We start from the raw sequence: 17717 nt of genomic DNA, 5'->3' as shown, positions 1-17717 counted from the left end.
CTGTATCGGTTTACCCTTATCTCTAAATCATGCGAGTGGTCAACAAACGCTTTTCTTTTTCACTAGCTTTCTCTGAAATCTAATCAGCCCTGCTTTATACATCCACCATGAACAAAACAGACTGAACCCTTGGCTCGTTTTATGTCTGAACTCATGAGCTCTGGTATCTGATGGGTCTTCAGGGTGTGAGGGCCAGTTGCATTATCTGGACAGAGGCGAGGCACCTGTGTTTGGGTGAAAGGAGAGAAAACGTGGCCGCTCTCCAAACTAAAGGATAGAGCGGGGCCTCAGTCACGACAGAGAGGCCGAGGCTTTGGCCAAGACGGAGGGATAAAGAATGGACAAAGCAGGCTTATGTCCAGGTATGTATTAGTTTTACCTCTTGGACAAACAGCGAGTGAGCTTCTTTCTCAGCAGTGTCTGGCACGGTGGAGAACAGAGTCCTGCCCTGGCGCCTCAGGGTGGAGATCTGAGGGGAAAAAGGGAAAGTAGGCATGAAAAAGAGATTGGCACAATAGATCCACTCTGATGGTGTTTATATATAAACCCATTTCCCGTCTTGGGTGTATGTTTAGTGTTGGTTTTACTGCTCCTCATGATAATATGAAATTGTGTTGATCCTCATAGGGTCGTTTCTCTTTGTTACTGTCCTTCGATGCCAGATCAGAGATCAAAGTGAGCCACAGACTTTCTCCTGGGGCTGGTGGAGATTAGTGTTTTGCTCAAGAACACTTCAGCAGAGGAACATGACTCGCTCTCTGATGGTCTGATGATCCAGATGATCAAATCATATCGGAGTATTAGGATGATACATCTTGTCTAATCATGCTGTATTATTGATGAGGAATGTGAGGACAGAAAGAAAAGAAAAATCAAATAAGGTTAAGACAAATGGATGTTTACATCCATACAGTACATCATCATCTTCCTCTCACTAGATGAAAGGAATTTGCACTTTTGTTCTTCTGAGTTGCTGAAAGGAAAAAACTCCGTCCTGCAGCCTGTATTATTGCAGTCCTAATTCTTCCCCCTGCTTGCCTTATTAGATGGATGAGAGAAGAGAGCGAGGATCTATAGAAGAGGAGCAAAAGCCGCCTCGGGGCGCCTAGACTGTTGGGCTGGCAATCCTTCCAAGCTATTGGACGCCATATCTCCCCCTCAGTGTTCTGCTTCTCTACTCAACCAACAAAGATGAGTAGGAAACAGTGGCACATTGACCTAGTTTTGTCATAAATCTCCCATTCTTACACTGGCAAGCATATACAGTCAACGTACCTCTGCCCTCATTCGTCTAGTTCACTTTCAGTCCTGTATAATCTGTATGCAGATCAAATAAAGTTCTTATAAGTGGTAAAAACCAATGGCACCAGTGATATGTTAACATCTGCAGTGTGGAAAATATTGGTCATTCAAGCCGACAACACTTGAACTGTTGAACTATTTTGTTTTAGCCACATAAAAGGAAAAATAAGACCCTGTTAACAGAAATGTTTGACATTTCGGGAAATGCTATTATTTGCTTTCTTATGGTGAGTTATCAGGGAACAGCTAGCCCGTCTCAGTCAAAAAGGTAGGATATATGCATTTACTACCCCATGTTTTATCGCATTTTAAAGAAGTATACTTTCAATGGACAGCAATGGCGCCGGCCTGCCCATCAGGAGTGACTCAGGGATTAGTGTCTTGCTCAAGGACACTGACTTCGAACCAAGCCAACCCTGAGGTAAGTGGACTCTTGAGCCACAGCAGCCTCTAAAGTATGTCTATTCACTTTCTTCATAGAGGAACATGGGAGGATTTATATCACTCTCATATCATCATGTGAGCCCCTGTAGTTTCACCACATCATGCTAAGTTTCCCTGCATTTGGTGATCTTAAAAACTCAAGGGTGAGCAGATAATGGCTGAATTCAAATTTTAAAATGCGTAACCAATTAGCATACCCCAGTGTGAAAAAAATGTGACACTTCACACACACTTCAGTTATACTCAAGCACAACCTTTAGAGCCTGTTCCTCACTCTGCACTTTTTGCAGATTCACTAAAAACAAACCATTCAACACACACAGCCTGTCCCTTTGACCAGCCACTCACGGGCGACTTTGACCAAAGCACACTGCTGTCAGTCAACCTTTAGCAAGAGCTGCTGGCTGCCAATTAACAACATTCCTTTCACAGTCATTACACCAGAGCTTTGATGGCTTCCACTGGGCCAGAGGAGCGTGTTCCCACAGGCAGTGGCACTGCGGGGCAGATAGTGTGATGCCAGGCAGGAATTAAATTCTCTAGCGCGGAGTTATCTGGGCAGATTGGGTGAAGACGGGAGGCGAGAAGTGAGACTTCTGAGGTCCTCTTGCTACTTTGAAAGATGAAAGAGACTGTTGGGTGACTGTTTTATGTGCGCATATGTACGGTCAAATGTGTGCAGGATCAGAAATCCATAAGAACTTATGTTGTGAATTAGAATCTTATAATTTGTTGGTTATGAAGCACATTGATCGCATTTAGTCGAATATCCATCCAGCGATTTCTCATCCATAACTCAACACTTTACCTCCTTCTACACTGACGCTCTCTCCTGCATGCCCAGTGCATATGCATGTGTGTGTGTGTGTGTGTGTGTGTGTCTGTGCAGCACGTGCACACGCTAGACCCATAGGTCTGGCGGGCTCCCCCCTTCTCCTCTCGAAGTGCAGTGATGTAAAACATATGGCAGGTTAGACAGATGGACAGACTGGGTTGGACCATTTACACACACACACACACACTCACACACACTCACACAAAGAGTCCTGGGCAGTTGCTAATGGCTGTGCGCTGCAGACAGCCTTGTAATGAAAACCACTCATCATCTACTGATTGTGAAATAGTTTGGAGGCAGGCTGTACGTCGAAGATTTCCCACCACAGACTGTACTCTGTTGTTGCTATAACCTTCAGGTCACAAGTGTGTATTCTGTTCTCTTGTTTTGTGGCCTTAATTTGACCGACAACTAAACCACACTGACAAAGGGAAGATCTTATAAAACTGGTCACAAACACATAGTTTAAAATTTCTTAAAAAATAAACCAGAGCAACAGTGTGGCTTATTGATTTGTTTTTGTTGATAGTTTTGGGACAAAAGTGGAGCGCCATGGCACAGAGGAAGATGATACATCAGGTTTTGATACACACACACAACAGTTGTTAGTAGGACACAGCTATTGTTCGCTCGGGTCACCACACCGGATTTGATGAAAGCGAAAAAAATGAATATGACCGGACTCAACTTTTCAAGTCTGATTCAGGAGACGTGAGGAATGCCAAACATTTGAGCATGAATCTGTTCCTGTTTTCTCTTCCTCTCTCAAACAGGGAGTGGACCCCGCTGAGATCCATCTCAGCGCTAAGCTGACGTAATGTTGACACAGTCTTTGAGCTCCATTGAACACATGCATTAGATCTATGTAGCGTGTAAATGTTTATACGACCGTGAGCTAGTGATTACATACAGTATGCAGAAGTCAGATTTATAACTGATTTCACGTGTGTTCACCAAGTTATATCATCATTTGCCTACGTCCCCATAATCAGCTGTGCTAAGAAACTCCCCTTGCAGGTACTGCTGGTAAATATTAAGTGAAAAACTATTTTTGTGTCAGAACTTGAGTCAGTTAAAGTTGTCTGTTTCAGTCCTAAGACAGGGGTTTGAACCAAAACAGACTCCAGAATGTGCCACTGAATGTGGCAGCTTGGTGTTTCTACGTGTACAAAGGTCTGACCAGGGAGCGCTAATGTGAATGGAAACGGCATCTTCAAATTTAGACATCTTAACGGATACATAGTCTCAGGAACCGTTAGTGCAACTGGTACCTGGGAGGTTTAAAACCACTCCACGTGAGAGCATTTGGTTGTTAAGAGCGCTGAACCATGGAACTGGTTGAGAGGATTTAGGTAACTTAAATTAGTCCAAGTGTGTTTGACCTCACTCAGCAACATCCTGGGCCACACAACTCCAGTCATCCACATTCATCCATATCAATATACTGAGTAACTTCAATGGAAATGATCTGGGCCTTTAGCTACCCCACAGCCACATGACCGTTGTCCTCATCATATTTGTTTGTCTCCTCTAGTAACACCCAATGGAGGCAGCGCTACTGAACTCCACTCTTGCTTTGTTTGACTGTGGAAATTCAAATCATGACACTAAAATAACACACAGTGCAGCTGTGGTCCTGAGCACAGCTTCTTTTAACCTTTCCCAGCATTTAAAACCTGCAACTTTGAGGCTACAAGCCCAAATCCACAAATCCACCGTCATGTGGCATATGAGAGCAGAGCAGAGCATTCCAGGAGTTATTTTGTGATTAAATATTGCTATCCTTACTTTATTTCAATATGTCTCGCCCGCCTGTGTCTCAGTTACTGATTTTCTACATTTCCCAGAATGACTTCAAACAACCTGCTGAGAACAGGTGGTGTTTCCAGCTGCTGGTGTGAGTGGGGAGGGCAGCGATAACAACAGAGGCAGCATAGTGATGGAGGAAAGTAATAAAGTACATTTACTCAAAAATGATTTAGAGTTTCCTCATAATAATGAACCCAAATAACCTCCAACGCTGATCAATGAAGCGTTTTAGCCTTTTTCAGTTCATTGTTTTGGTGTTACGGCCAGCAATTTGTACTCAGCGTTTTGTTTCATTCTCACCGCGCTAATCATCATTTTCAGCAGCAGCAGCAGCAGCCAGCTGTTTTTGGTGAGAGAGCTCTGATAGGCCCGACTGTGCACCACCTGCCTGGCACCGAACAGCAGGCAGACTCAGTAAAGAGTCTAGCTGGTGAAGGTAGTGGGAGAATTTAGCAGCTACAGAGCTCTCAGGAGCAGAATAGAGCTAAAAACAGGGCTTATGTTAATCAGGGGGACAAAAACACACCTCTAAGTGAGAGCTCTGTATATTCTGGATGAATAAATAGACAACTGTTTGCCACATTCAAGGTCACTGCCCTGCAACCACGTCTGACCCTCGAGAAGCTGATCAAAAATACCCCTCCAGGGCTCCGTCGACACTGTAGCTCTCTCCACATCTTACCTGGAAGTCGTCGGTGGGGAACTGGAGCATGTCCCGCAGAACGTCACTGATGATCTGAGTCTTCCTCTGTAGAAGCACATTCTCGTAGTCCAGAGGCTCGATGATCTTCGGCTTCACCTAAAAGAGCAGATTACAGCAGCGGATCAACAAGTGTTCACATGTGGCGAGGCAGACTACCGGCAGCTTGTTTGTGTTCTGTCTTCATTTGACCAGATAATAAAGGTATCAGTGTGAGTTACAGAAGGAAATCTGACTGGACAACAAGTTGCTATTGTCCTCTCACAGAGTTACTGGATGACAGCTACAGCAGCAGGATCTGGCACAGAGACAGAGATGAATGTGGGTTAACAGAAGAGGAGACGCCAGATGAGGGAGGCGAGGGATGGATGGATGAGCGCGAGTCTGCGTGTGCCACTGTACCAGTCACTGTGTCATGAGCTCATGTTCAAAACCTGAACTAGATCAGTCAGTAGCGATCACTGCAGCGCTACCTCCTCATACCAATGAAGGAAGACCTACAGTCCAAACAGGCTTCTTCATTCCACAGTAAATCCTTATGCTACATTATAACAGAGAGGGCTTTGTGAGCGTTGACGCTTGGCAGCAGGTGAGATAGTGGAGCCTAGGTCATGATCTTGCTGAGATTAAACTCCCCTGGCGCTGCAGACGTTCGCTCTAACATTCCACAGAAAACACCCAAGGGATTCCTCCTGCATGTCCTCCCACCACAAGCCTGACTGGGATATTATGAGACACTTCTTCACATATGACACACATATATCTGCATATTAGGGTTTTAGGGAAGGAGACAACGCTCCGGTCGGTTTAAAGCAGAACTAAGACATAGTTTAGATATTAAACACTGAAATCTTGACTTGTTTTGTGCGTTTGGATGAGGACACCGCACATGAAGTTATGAGCCAAAACCTGAGAATGGAGAGAGAGCTGAACACAGCCTTGTTAATGCTTTCCTCCCTTCTCCTTTTCCTTTTGCTTCAAAGCATCACAGAGAGGCCAGACTTCTGAATAAAAATGAGTAAAGCAACACTGCTTCACTTTCTGAAGATGATATCTTCAAGTTGCTTATTCTCTGACCAGCAGACTATAACTTCAAGATGTTCACGACAGTGTTAAACACAGAAAAGCAGAAAATCCTCACAACTGAGAGGCTGGAACCAATGAACGTTAGCCATTCTGGCAGTGACAATTGTGATTAAATTATTAACTAACAAACAGAAAAATCTGAAGGAAATCAGCCTCCAGACAAAATATTAAAAACTATTCATTTTTCTGTAGGTTTCCGGTGTGAATGTGGCCACTTGGCGTGGCTGTGATCCAGATTATTTGGATTAGCTGCTTGGTCTGGGTCCAATGAACACATAACAAACTGAGGCCAATTAAACAGATGTCTGACCATAGATTTTGTGTTGATTCGCCCAACCAATCCTCCTGATGACGTAATGAAAATATCCCTCCATATCTCTCAGCCTTTTGGATGTAAAAGATCATCTGATAAGCAGAAAATCGTCTGCCTTGATGTCCAACTGGATAACTGCCATTTAGACAGACGATAACGCCAAGCAGCTGTGAACTGTTACTTGTCAGAAATTATCCCACATGAATACATTAGCGACTTCAAACCTGACGAAGATGTAGTAGTTATTATGCTATATGAGGTCAAATACTGTCAGTTAAATAATACTCTTACCCAACAAGAGAACTACAGTTTATAATCTTCCCTGATCAAAAATAATCCAAATTTAGGGACATACAGCAGTAAAGACCTCTAGCATTTAGTAAAACAGTACTACAAATAGTGGTAGTCCCACTGAAATATACACGTCTTTCAAAATGAAAGCATTCTTTATAAAAACTCAAAAAGAAAATACAGTCTCTGCTGCTTTTTACTAGTGAACCTGCGTCTTTGCACCAACTTTGCAGCCAACTTGCCAAACTCCCCGACTCTGACACACAGAGATGGTTAACGAACAAAAGGAGCCACAAGTGCTCCATTTCCTAAAATAAGATCAGCATTCAGCCCCCTGGAGAGGTGTACCCTGAAGCTGCTATTTCCCATTTCCGTCTCACCCTTTTAAAATATCTTCAAAGCTGCTCTTGAAAGGGAACCCGAGTGATAAAAAACTTGGTTAAACAATCAGATAACATCAGTTCCTTTTAGCTAGCAACTCCCAGAACAAGAGTGGATTTTAGGAAAACTTTGCTGCTGTGTAAAAGATGGCACAGTGCACACTTACCGCTGCCACCTGTGACCCAGCCTCCACCTCTGCCTCAATCTCAGCCAGGCTCTTGTACTGCTGTGGAGACTCTATCACCATCTCCCTTTTGGGGGCTTTGCCGGCCCGGCCCTGCATGGTGGTCGGTCCTGCCTGTGCCGTGCGTAGCCTCAAACCAGGTGCGAGACTCACTGCACACACACTGCCATGGCACAAAGTTCCTGCAGCGTGCGACTGTCCGGAGAGCTTTGCCGACGTCTGGTGAGATTCCCTCTGTGCTCAATCACAATGGCCCAGCCTCTCTCTCCCCCTCTCTCCCGCTCTGTCTCTCATCAGAGGGGTAGGGCCCCTCCCACCCTCACAGCTGTGCAGCTGTGGGAGTGTGTGTGGATATGAGTGTGTGTATGTACAGTATGGGATTTGTGTGAGGAGGAGGGGAGGTGAAACCAACCACTCCCCCATTAAAAACTTAGACGAGGCCCAGAGATCATGTCGTCATGTGCCTGCTCCACCTGCCTAACGTGTGTGTGTGTGTGTGTGTGTGTGTGTGTGTGTGTGTGTGTGTTGAAACTAGAAAGCTCACTTTTTTGACTCCACACCAATAACCTGCTTTGTAAGCGTTCATGATCTGATGACAGGGACAGAAAACATGGCCCAGGTTCTTCTCTAACACCAGCCTAGACTGTCAGATGGATCCTATTCTGCCTGACTATTGAAATGACTAAAAATAACTATGACCAGCCACAGAAACAGTATTTAAACAGTCTGCGCTGATAAACTTCTACTGCCCATTGATATTTTGCTCTGCTTTGAACTGTTCCTGCACTGTATCCGATGCTGCGGGCACCCACAGCAGGGTCAGTTAAAACACACTTCCCCCTTATCCGGATCTCAGACTCAGCACACACACACACACCACACACACTCTCCTGCTGCTTCTGGGGACAGTTTGAGTTGCCTCTTGTTTCTCCATCCAGTCAGACTTCTCTCTGAGGAGAAGCGCTCGCCTTTAATCTTTAAGCAGCGGAGGCGCCTCGGCTCAGCTGTTTTCTATCGGGGAGTGTGTTTCAGAATGATGACATTTAAAGTTTTCGGGGAGGAATTACTCTGGGTCTGCTTATGCAAATCCTCTGTTTTGTAGTTTTTCTTTTCTCTCTTATGCTGTGTTACACCCAACTCCAAAACCACACCGATGTTTACAAGCCACTGAGTCTTTCTGACTTAATGACTATGATTAATAAGCCATTCAAGTCTATCTATGGGAGGAGACGCTGGGCTCTCCTGCGCGCACAGATTGGGAGGGTGTCAGAGAGAGGGGATGACATGCCACGGGTCAAAATGACTTCAAAGGCGTCTCTCAGTTTCAGCACCATCACTCCAAACTAAATGTAGCACGGGGGGTGTGCGTGTATGAGTTTCACTTTTTGTACGGCACAGTTCTCTGATGTGTGAGGCACAGTGGGTAATTAGCATAACTTGTTTTACCTGAACTCGCTTCAAAGGGACTTGCTGAAATGTACCATTCAGAGACAGAAGTTCTTTTAAAAACACAGGAAACAGCACAGAGGCTGTAGGATAAGGTTGTTCCACCCAGCCAACAGGGCATCCACGAGGTGAGGGGGGGTGGAAAAAGCTTTATGAGCCACAGGAACAACCATCATGAACTCGGGTCGGCACTGATGATACATTTCACATCACTTAATGCCAATTAACCATTTAGTCCAAGAAATGAAAACTGAAAAATGTCCATTACAATTTCCCAGAGCTCAAGGTGATGTCTTTAAGTATCTTATTTGATCCAAAACCATTCAAAACCCAACAATATTCAATTTAATGTGATAAATAACAGAATAAAGGGAAACTCATCCTCACTGAAAAGCTGGAATCAGCAAATGTTTGCCATTTTAGAGCGATGCTAGCAGCGTGCCTCTCGGGATGGCAATCAAGGTCGATCCAACGCTTTCCGTGCAGACTGAAATATCTTAAGGACAAAAAGCAGACCAAGGCAAAAAGAATTCATATTGCACCTCTCTAACAGAAGGCAAAGCTCACCCCAAAATGTAAGTTCAGATGATAGTCAGTGTCCACTTTGTTTTCTCTATTCTGTGGGAAATACTGGAGATGCTGGTGGTACGTTTTATTAAACCACAACATAATGGATCCTGAGGCCAAAGCTGGTTGGAAACATTTTATGTCTCCTTTTAGCAGCCCTATTAATTTCAGTAGTGCTGGAAGAAAGCCGACAGATTAAACTAAATGGGGAAACTCAAGGGTGTTGTGCTCTCAGGGGTATTTTGGGTGAAGTATTGAAAGCAAATCTAATGCAGGCTCCTGACTTGACTTTCCTCTGGCCCCAGTCTGTAATGGACTGCTGACTACTGTGTCCCCATCGTCCTGCGGAGGCCTCAGTGACGGCGTCACCAGCTCAGCGTGATAATCAGCCTCTTGTCAAAGACTCTGGCTGCGCTGAGGTCATCGCGCCTCATTCACCCACATCTCTGGAGCGCTCTCACACCATCACGCTTCCTGGAGTTATCGCTGGTACCATGCCAACAACCACGGGGATGTGTGAGTTTCTGTCTGAATATGTGCATGATGGGTGATGGGAGTGCAAATTAGTTTACAAGGCCATCTGCGTCAGAGATTGACGTAAAAAAAAAAGAGACTTAGGAAGAGAGGGATGGCGTCCATTTGTTTTCACACAGCTTGAACCCATTAGGACATGTGAGTCTTCCACGCCCTTCCCAAGAGGCTTGCACACACACAGACACACAGACACAGACACACACACAGTATATAGACGTAGTCACACTAGCCTGTGGAGAATTGCAAAAGAGGAGGTTGACATAATGTTTGGGAGCCGACCATCGCAACCGGCGCCCTGGAGAGAGAAAGTGTGAGGGTGTTGCCTGAAAAGAAGTGAAACTTCCCCTCCAGACTGACTTCTATAGCCACCCCCCTAAACACACACACACACACACACACACACGTAGTAATCACATGCAAGTTAGATCCCCGACCTAAAACTCACTCATCTGCCACAAGAAATTGGCTGTCACACAAAGTAAAAAAATGCAGAATGTCCCTTAATCAGAGAGCAGCTCAGTGGTCTGCCTTGTGGTCAACATTATATTAATGTGGCTCCAGGTAGTACAGGGGAAAACATGTGGGACAAGTTAAATATGATACGAGAGAGGGGAGTTCCCTAAGTCTCTATGATGTCAGAGCTCTCAGAGGTGCTGAGAGCTCGGCTCAAGACTCTACAGAAACATCATGCGAGGCACACAGAGTCCCTGCGTGGGATTAGACCATAGGAAAGAAATGTAGATTCAAAACACACAGCGTCACATTCACTAGGATCCATAGCCTGCACTGGACCAGATCATGTATAAGGAGGACATTTCAGTATACAATGTTTTTACTGTTAAATTAGTCAGCAAACAATCACATTACTGGGAAAGTGAAAATTCATGTGTTATGGATGACAAATTCAACACCACTCACTCCTACCTGCTGTGTGGCCAGCCAGGCTTAGTCCCCATAGTTCTCTAAACTTTTAGCAAACTTGCATTTTGTTTTCAGGATTTTTCATCCTTTCATTCAATTCAGATTAGGGTTACTGGACACTAACTACTATTACTACTACTACTACTACTAACTGGACAATGAATTCACACAGTTTATTCAAAAGGTGTATTTGTACCATTAATGTATGTCTTATTATCTGCAATGCATTTCTATTTAGTGGGGTAGTTTAAGCTTTGACAGAAGAAGCTAAATACAAAGAAATGGTGCAAGACAGCTAATAAGAAATGATAGTTTCCTCCATGTTGGACTCATTCTGCTGGTGTGACCAGAGCTTTAGTAAATTATGCCTAAGGATGTTTTTCCTAACTTTAACTTTAATTGATGCTTATTTATTCAAGAATGTTTTAAATTATGGATATCTTGTTTGAAACCATGTTTTCTGGGGCTTTACATAAATGAAAGCAACATTGCAAAGGGAGGGTTGAGTCTCTACTAACTCGGAGAAATAAAAGGCAGAAGAAAACAAGATAATATGTTTTCCAGATACAAGTGATCTGGACTGGGGACATTATATCTTGTCCACATACTTCATTTATACAGTGTTTTAACTCAAAAGCTCAGAATCTGCATTGGTTGTGAAAACGAGGATCGGTCCTGGATGCTTCCTGTGTTTTCCAGCTGAACTATAATTTGGATATTAATGGGAGGATATATTCCGCTGCAACTGCAGATGTAACTGTTGTTTTCATAGGAAGGGTTACAGGAGGCCAACCACAGCATAATGGTTGTAAAGGAAACGCTGCATCCAAAAGTGATAATGGTTTATGGCGAACGTCCTTGACTCAGTGTGCACTAGCAATCCTACTTAACCTCCTCGCTATTGATTGTCCATTAAATCTCTTTGACTTAACACAGGGCAGGATGCTGGCTAATGGAGCTAACTTCAGAGAAGTAGCTTCATGTAGCAGTGTGCATTTCCAAGTGGAAGACAACAAGGCTACAGACCAAGGCCAAGGGATTTCACTTTCCTTGCTCAGTACAAGCAAACTCGCGCAAATCCTGAGACTGTAGCTTGTGTTTCCTTGCAGCCAAATGTCGAGCTTTTGATGTGCTGCAACAGTAATTGCGTGATATGGCGCACTGAAAGATATACTCAACATCTAAATCTAGTTCCTCAGGGGAGTCTATTAGGAAGATTATTAGCCCAAATTCTGCTGATCTGTGCGGTAACTTGTATTTAATCCGACATGTCTCCGCTCTATCTTTAAATTATTCATTTTTCACCTACTTTCCGTTCTCAACAAAGACGTTGTTAAATGTAAAAAATGTACATATGTTGATCAATACAGAAAGAAAAGCAAAGGAATTCTTCTCCATAACACTTAATTGCATTACTATTGTGTTCAGAGATAAAAGCCTTGGGGGGTGTTGTGTTTCTGGAGATAAATCCTCTTTATCAGATTGAGTCTAAAATCTACTTACTTACAAATTTAAATCAATTTTGATTTTGTAGAAATTATGGAAAAAAGTCTTCACTGCAGGCACGCTGGTGTTTAATTAAATTAAAAACGTAAGACGTAATATTTCAAAGGGGGTTTACCAGAGCGGTGGTGGGAATCCAGAGTTGAGATCCCCTCAGACTGAGTGTTTCCTCTTCCTCCTCCAGAGCCCCCAGCTCCACCGCCCCCTTGATGTAGCCACAGTTCCTCTCAAGGATGGAGCGCAGCCCCTCCAACAGAACCACGCTTGTGGTGCATCCCATGGTGCCACCAAACACTCGCCACCACCATGCAGGGAAAAATTATCTCACTGCTGGAGGCTAATTTCTAAATTCTCAAAGCCTTAATTTCAGCTCCAGGTAAGATGCAGCAATCCCAACTGGATCTCTCAACCTTGATCTCATCCACATCTAAGAAAAAACTTACAGGTGCCCTCGCAGGTTATAGAATTCACTCAGGTATCAGTTTATCTCCTGTAGCCGAGGGGGATTCCAAATCATTCCGCTTGAAACACAGCCACTATCTTCGAAAGCAAATCTCAGCCCAAGTGCCGTCTCCTCCTGTGTGCAGCTCAGCGGGGATGGAGGGATGAGTGTGCGGAGGAGAGGAGCCGAGCTGCTCATTCAGTCAGAGCAGGGCGTCGACTCTCCGACTCCTCTTCCTTCCTTCTGCTGAGGGACGAGGATGCTCAGACGCTCTCACTTTGCTCTCTCCCTCTCGCTGGCTCCTCTCCACTGGCTTGCTTTCTCTCCCTCTTTTCTCAACCTTGTCATCTCCCTCTATCACTCACTCCTCGCCTGTCACTTTCACTTCTCCTCGCCTCTCTTCCCTCTCCTTCTCTCTCCCAGCAGGCTCTCCTCCCTCCCTCCCTCTCTCTCGCAGCTTAGTCATTTCTCTGACTCTGCATGCTTTGTCAACAGTAAAAGCAGACTGTTACCAACAAAGACACACACACACACACCCACACACACACACAAACTAGCTGCTGCAGACAATGTTTTACTCTTTCTCTCTGCCTCTTTCCCTCCTTCCTCTTTCTCCCACTTGCAATGAAATTACAAGAGATGCAGTCATCTTTCTGATGTCATTTACATGCGCGCTAAGGCATGAAAAGGAATGATTTAACTTCTCTTGACCCTTGTTGCAGAGCCCACAGCCATTAACACTCAGTTGGACTGATCCATCATGCAGGTTGCGTCATAGGACAACCAGGACAAACCTGGCAACCCTCTGTAAATCACCATGTAATTAACTGCATCTCTAACATCTTCTCTCCAGAGGCAGGGAGATTAGCTCAAGGATAGAGGCCTGTTTATGTAAGGCTAATTTAAATGCACATACAAACAATTCTCTGAATTTTCTTCAGCCTCTCTTCGGTGGCTGGTGTAAATATTTCATCAGCTGATGACACACTCACCTACTTTTAAGTGGATGATGCAGCGAAATGGGTACGAAGGAGAATCACATTAAGGGAGAGCACAAAGTGGAATCAGTGTTTGGAATCATGGGAATCGTTTTAGGAATGCTTAAGGAGATTCCTAAACTATTAGCATTAAAGTGAGCCTATGCAACCAACTCCCCCACCCACATATGTATTGAGGGTACGTCAATTTTCTTCCAGTATAAAGATATCGACCTCCTGGCCTGCAGGAGTCCAAAGTCGATGAGTGTTGACTGACTTGAAGTGAAAATACAGTTCTCTGGAAATATACCCAACACACACATCCTTGCGTGAAGAGGCACCCTCACACCAACAATCTTAGACAAAGTTTGTATAACTGATTTCCAGAACTTCTGTAATTTGGGACCTGAATTTGTAAGTTCATGTGCAGCCACTGAAAGCAGTTGAAGTGTCGTTTGAAGAGCGAGAGATGAAAGCAGCTGAATTGTCCGTTTTAAAAGTGAAAAACGAAAGAAGTTCAAATGTCAGTTGACATGTGTGTAACACAAGTACTTTAAACTTCTGCTGGAGAATATCTCGAATATGAAAGCAGTTGATGCGACAGAGTGTGAGTCATGACAGCGCTTGAAACCTCCTTTGAAGTGGAAGTCATTGTGAAGATCTCCTGCTGAGGAGGTGAAGCCTGTAGTGGCAATATCAGATGGAACAAGGCTGCAGCAGCAAAACGCCCTTCATGTACCAAACTGATCATGGGTGTCTTCGCTTCGATTCATCGCTTTAAATAAGAAGAGGTTGTTTATTCTTTCAAAAGTTATAAAGTCTCACTAAGATTCAAACAGAAAATGTTGGGGGGAACATGCTTTCCAAATAACAAAAGGCCCCTAAAACTCAGAACTAGGAATTGTTTTTCATGCAAAACCACACATAAAAATAATGCAGCATGCTGGTCCACACTTGGAGTTTTTAAATCTCTTTTTGGACAACCTACTGTAAAAAATATCTCTTAGTTTCGGAAAATGCAGGGGCACTGCAGTGATTTATTAAACTTGCATTAACTGATTTCTTTGGCCACATGGGGCAACAGAAACAAGCTGTAAACACAACACTGACATATTATCATCTTTGAAGTTCATATTGCTTGCTAACCTTTGCCTATTTACACATTCAGCAGCCAAGGAGGACTTAATCATTCATTTGGAGTCCTGTGTGTGTCCATCTGTGTCCAATCGAATCAGTAGAGGCATTAGTACTTTTACTCCCTATGGACCAGCTTCAAGAACACCGGATCCTACAATTCCCACAATGCGACTTAGTAAAGCCTTCGGTTAGATTCTCTCCAGCTCATAAATGCTGATATCTGACAAACTTCACGTTTTAAAGTTTGCAACACAGCTTCATGTTAAAAAGTTGCACTCAATGCAAGATAACTCTGATCTCATCATAAGGGTTATTTTGGGGTTAGGACTTTAGAGTGCACCCTTCAGAGCCACAGAAGGCTGTTTTCATCGGTTGATCCTCAAGTGTACAACTGGTGGAATGCCCCTTTAAAGTTGTTAACCAGTTTGTTTCATTGCAGTGTTTTCAGGCTCTTTAAAAAAGCCTCAGCAGCATTCTTACAATGTCGCTGCATTAGGGCTGTTCCTCAGGGGATGCACTCATCTAATGAAATCCAAACAACACCCCACAGTGCACCCAATAACCTTTTCACACAGTCATCTGCAAAGTAGGGAGACATTGTAGCAGACCATGAAATTATTTTATCAGAGTTCACAAAAGCCATTCATCGGTTGTTTCCATGTGGTGTGTAGTAATGAAAGCAGAGCACAGTGGAAAAGATGAAATCCCCCTCAGTCAGCAAAGCAAACATAATGCTCTTCTCAGATGCTCATCTTTGAATAGTAGTACATCCTTCCTTTGTTTCGATAAACATACTCCATGAACAACAACCACTAAACTAGACAACAAGTAAATGTGAGAGATTAAGGTTGGTCTCCTGGCAACGAGACGCCGATACTTTAGCCAAAGTAAAGAAATTAATGAGGGATATTTTTGTTGGACAGCCATCACTCATGCCAATACACGTCAGCGTTTTTCTAACTGCACAAGCTGCACAGGCCTAATAAATCCACCCAGACTTGTGTAAAGAATTATAGGGTGAAGGACCCTTATTTTAATGACTCTGAATGTGAAAGTGCCTAAATGCTGACTTTTGTAAAAGGCACACACGGGAGCTTCCTCTTCACTCCTCTGAGAAAGCACAAGCCTTCACATGTTTGAATGCTTACAGTGTGATCACGTCTTGACAGCACCTCTAGGACAGACTGTGTGCATCGCTGCTGCCTCCCACAGGCCGCTCCTAGCCCTGCAACAACACCGAAGCCTGATGCACTGGGGTGGAAAAAAGCAAGGACGATGCATTTCACCTCATCCTCAGATTTTGGAAGACGCTCTCTCCGCATCCGCATGAATTAAAGCAAACAAAAATGATGCCAAGCTGCAAGCCTGTGCAAAAAGGCTAGGCACATGTAACCATGAAAGCTCTTGCCCAAGACGTACTGTAATGTGACCCAGAGAGCCGGCAGACCGATGATTCACAAGACGGCACCACAGCCAACTTTCACTGCAGTGGTCTGATGTAAGGGGCATGGAAAAACTATGTAGGGTAGGCTCTATCTGCTCCAGGTTTTGTTTTTGCTTGTACTTTTTTGTCCCTATAAATGCAAATAAAGAGAATGTGTGTCTAAAGCGATTGCACAGCATTAACACAAAAACAAGTTTGCTATTTAGACAGACACCACATTCCTCACTAGTGAATCACAGCTGTAAAAATTCTGATTTTGAGGCTGTGATTGTGAGAGATGCAAGGCGGGATAGTTGGTATAAATAGTGGGCTGCGATGATTGCTCAGGGAACCCCAGCAGACAAATTATATCTGTCACAAGTAGGATCTAAATTTGGATATATTGTGAATAATTGGCTTTTGTTAAATTAGCATGCTGCTCAATCCAGCCCATGTCTACTACAGGGAGAAGAGCTACATTCTCACTCATGGATTGCTTTCCCTGTCTCATTCAAAAGTGGCACAGATCATGCTCTCATTGTGGTTTTAATATATATAGAGAGCAAGTTGCAACTGTTACTCTCTTCATCTCAGGCAAACGTGCCAATAGTTCCACCAGGGACCTAAATTCAGACTGACAATAATGAATGCTACCGTAGAATCTGGGTTATGCTCATGTGATTTGGGTATTGAGTGTCACATGAAAGGCCTGCAGGTAGGACAGACTTGTGCACAGTAAAAAAAAAGGTCTGTCCTGACATGAGGTTTTGGCTGTGTTCAACACTCTTCATGGCTGCTAACAAGCCAGTAATGAGAGAAACCACCAAAAAAGCTGTTGCTTTTAGCAGTATTATATTGTAACTAGGCCACTGGTTAATGTGCTCTAATTCTACCTATCTCAGACTAACTTTCACATGGAAGGATTCTCAGGCAGCCAAAGGATGGTGGATGTTTTCCGCACTAAAGAGAAATGGCTATTTTTACACATGCTAGAGAACTGGAAGTGCAATTGTGTCAACTGGGTCAGAGTGATTTTTTATGGTCACTGCCTAATTTTTGCAGACAGGACTGGCTGCACTGCTGATTGAAATAGCAACTGTTTCATGGAAATGTTAAAGACGCACAGCTGTTAAAAATAAATGGCACAAAGTTAAAGGAGCACTCGGTTAAGTTAAAGGTAATTTTTAATTTAATTTAATTTGTCATGGGGAGCCTGAGAAAATAACCCTGATGATGTCACACTGACAGGATGATGTCACCAGGTTTATTCCGGCTTGAGGAGACACATTTGTGACTAAAATCCTGCGTTACAAACTGGATATGTGAAGTTTAAGAAGATTTTATCTGCTCAGAGAATTCACCGATGGTTTTCTTTATTCAAACAAATCTCAGAACTGTTTCGTCTAAATTCCATCAGCGTAT

At 43.8% G+C, this 17717-nt stretch overlaps 1 protein-coding gene across 1 annotated transcript in view; it reads right to left on the bottom strand.

The window, feature by feature from the left end:
- Window positions 1–7543, bottom strand: part of dock9b (dedicator of cytokinesis 9b) — a 36509-nt gene extending 28966 nt beyond the window's left edge. The window contains exons 1-3 of the mRNA XM_070855421.1: window positions 7328–7543; window positions 5073–5189; window positions 380–469 (exon numbers count right to left, since the gene is read on the bottom strand). Of these exons, the coding sequence (XP_070711522.1) occupies window positions 380–469; window positions 5073–5189; window positions 7328–7444 (324 nt within the window). The 5' untranslated portion in view covers window positions 7445–7543. The remainder of the gene's footprint in view (window positions 1–379; window positions 470–5072; window positions 5190–7327) is intronic.
- Window positions 7544–17717: the final 10174 nt, after the last annotated feature.

The sequence above is a fragment of the Pempheris klunzingeri genome, chromosome 24, assembly GCF_042242105.1.
Source record: "Pempheris klunzingeri isolate RE-2024b chromosome 24, fPemKlu1.hap1, whole genome shotgun sequence".
NCBI lineage: Eukaryota > Metazoa > Chordata > Actinopteri > Acropomatiformes > Pempheridae > Pempheris > Pempheris klunzingeri.
This window is presented reverse-complemented; position numbering and strand designations above follow the sequence as displayed.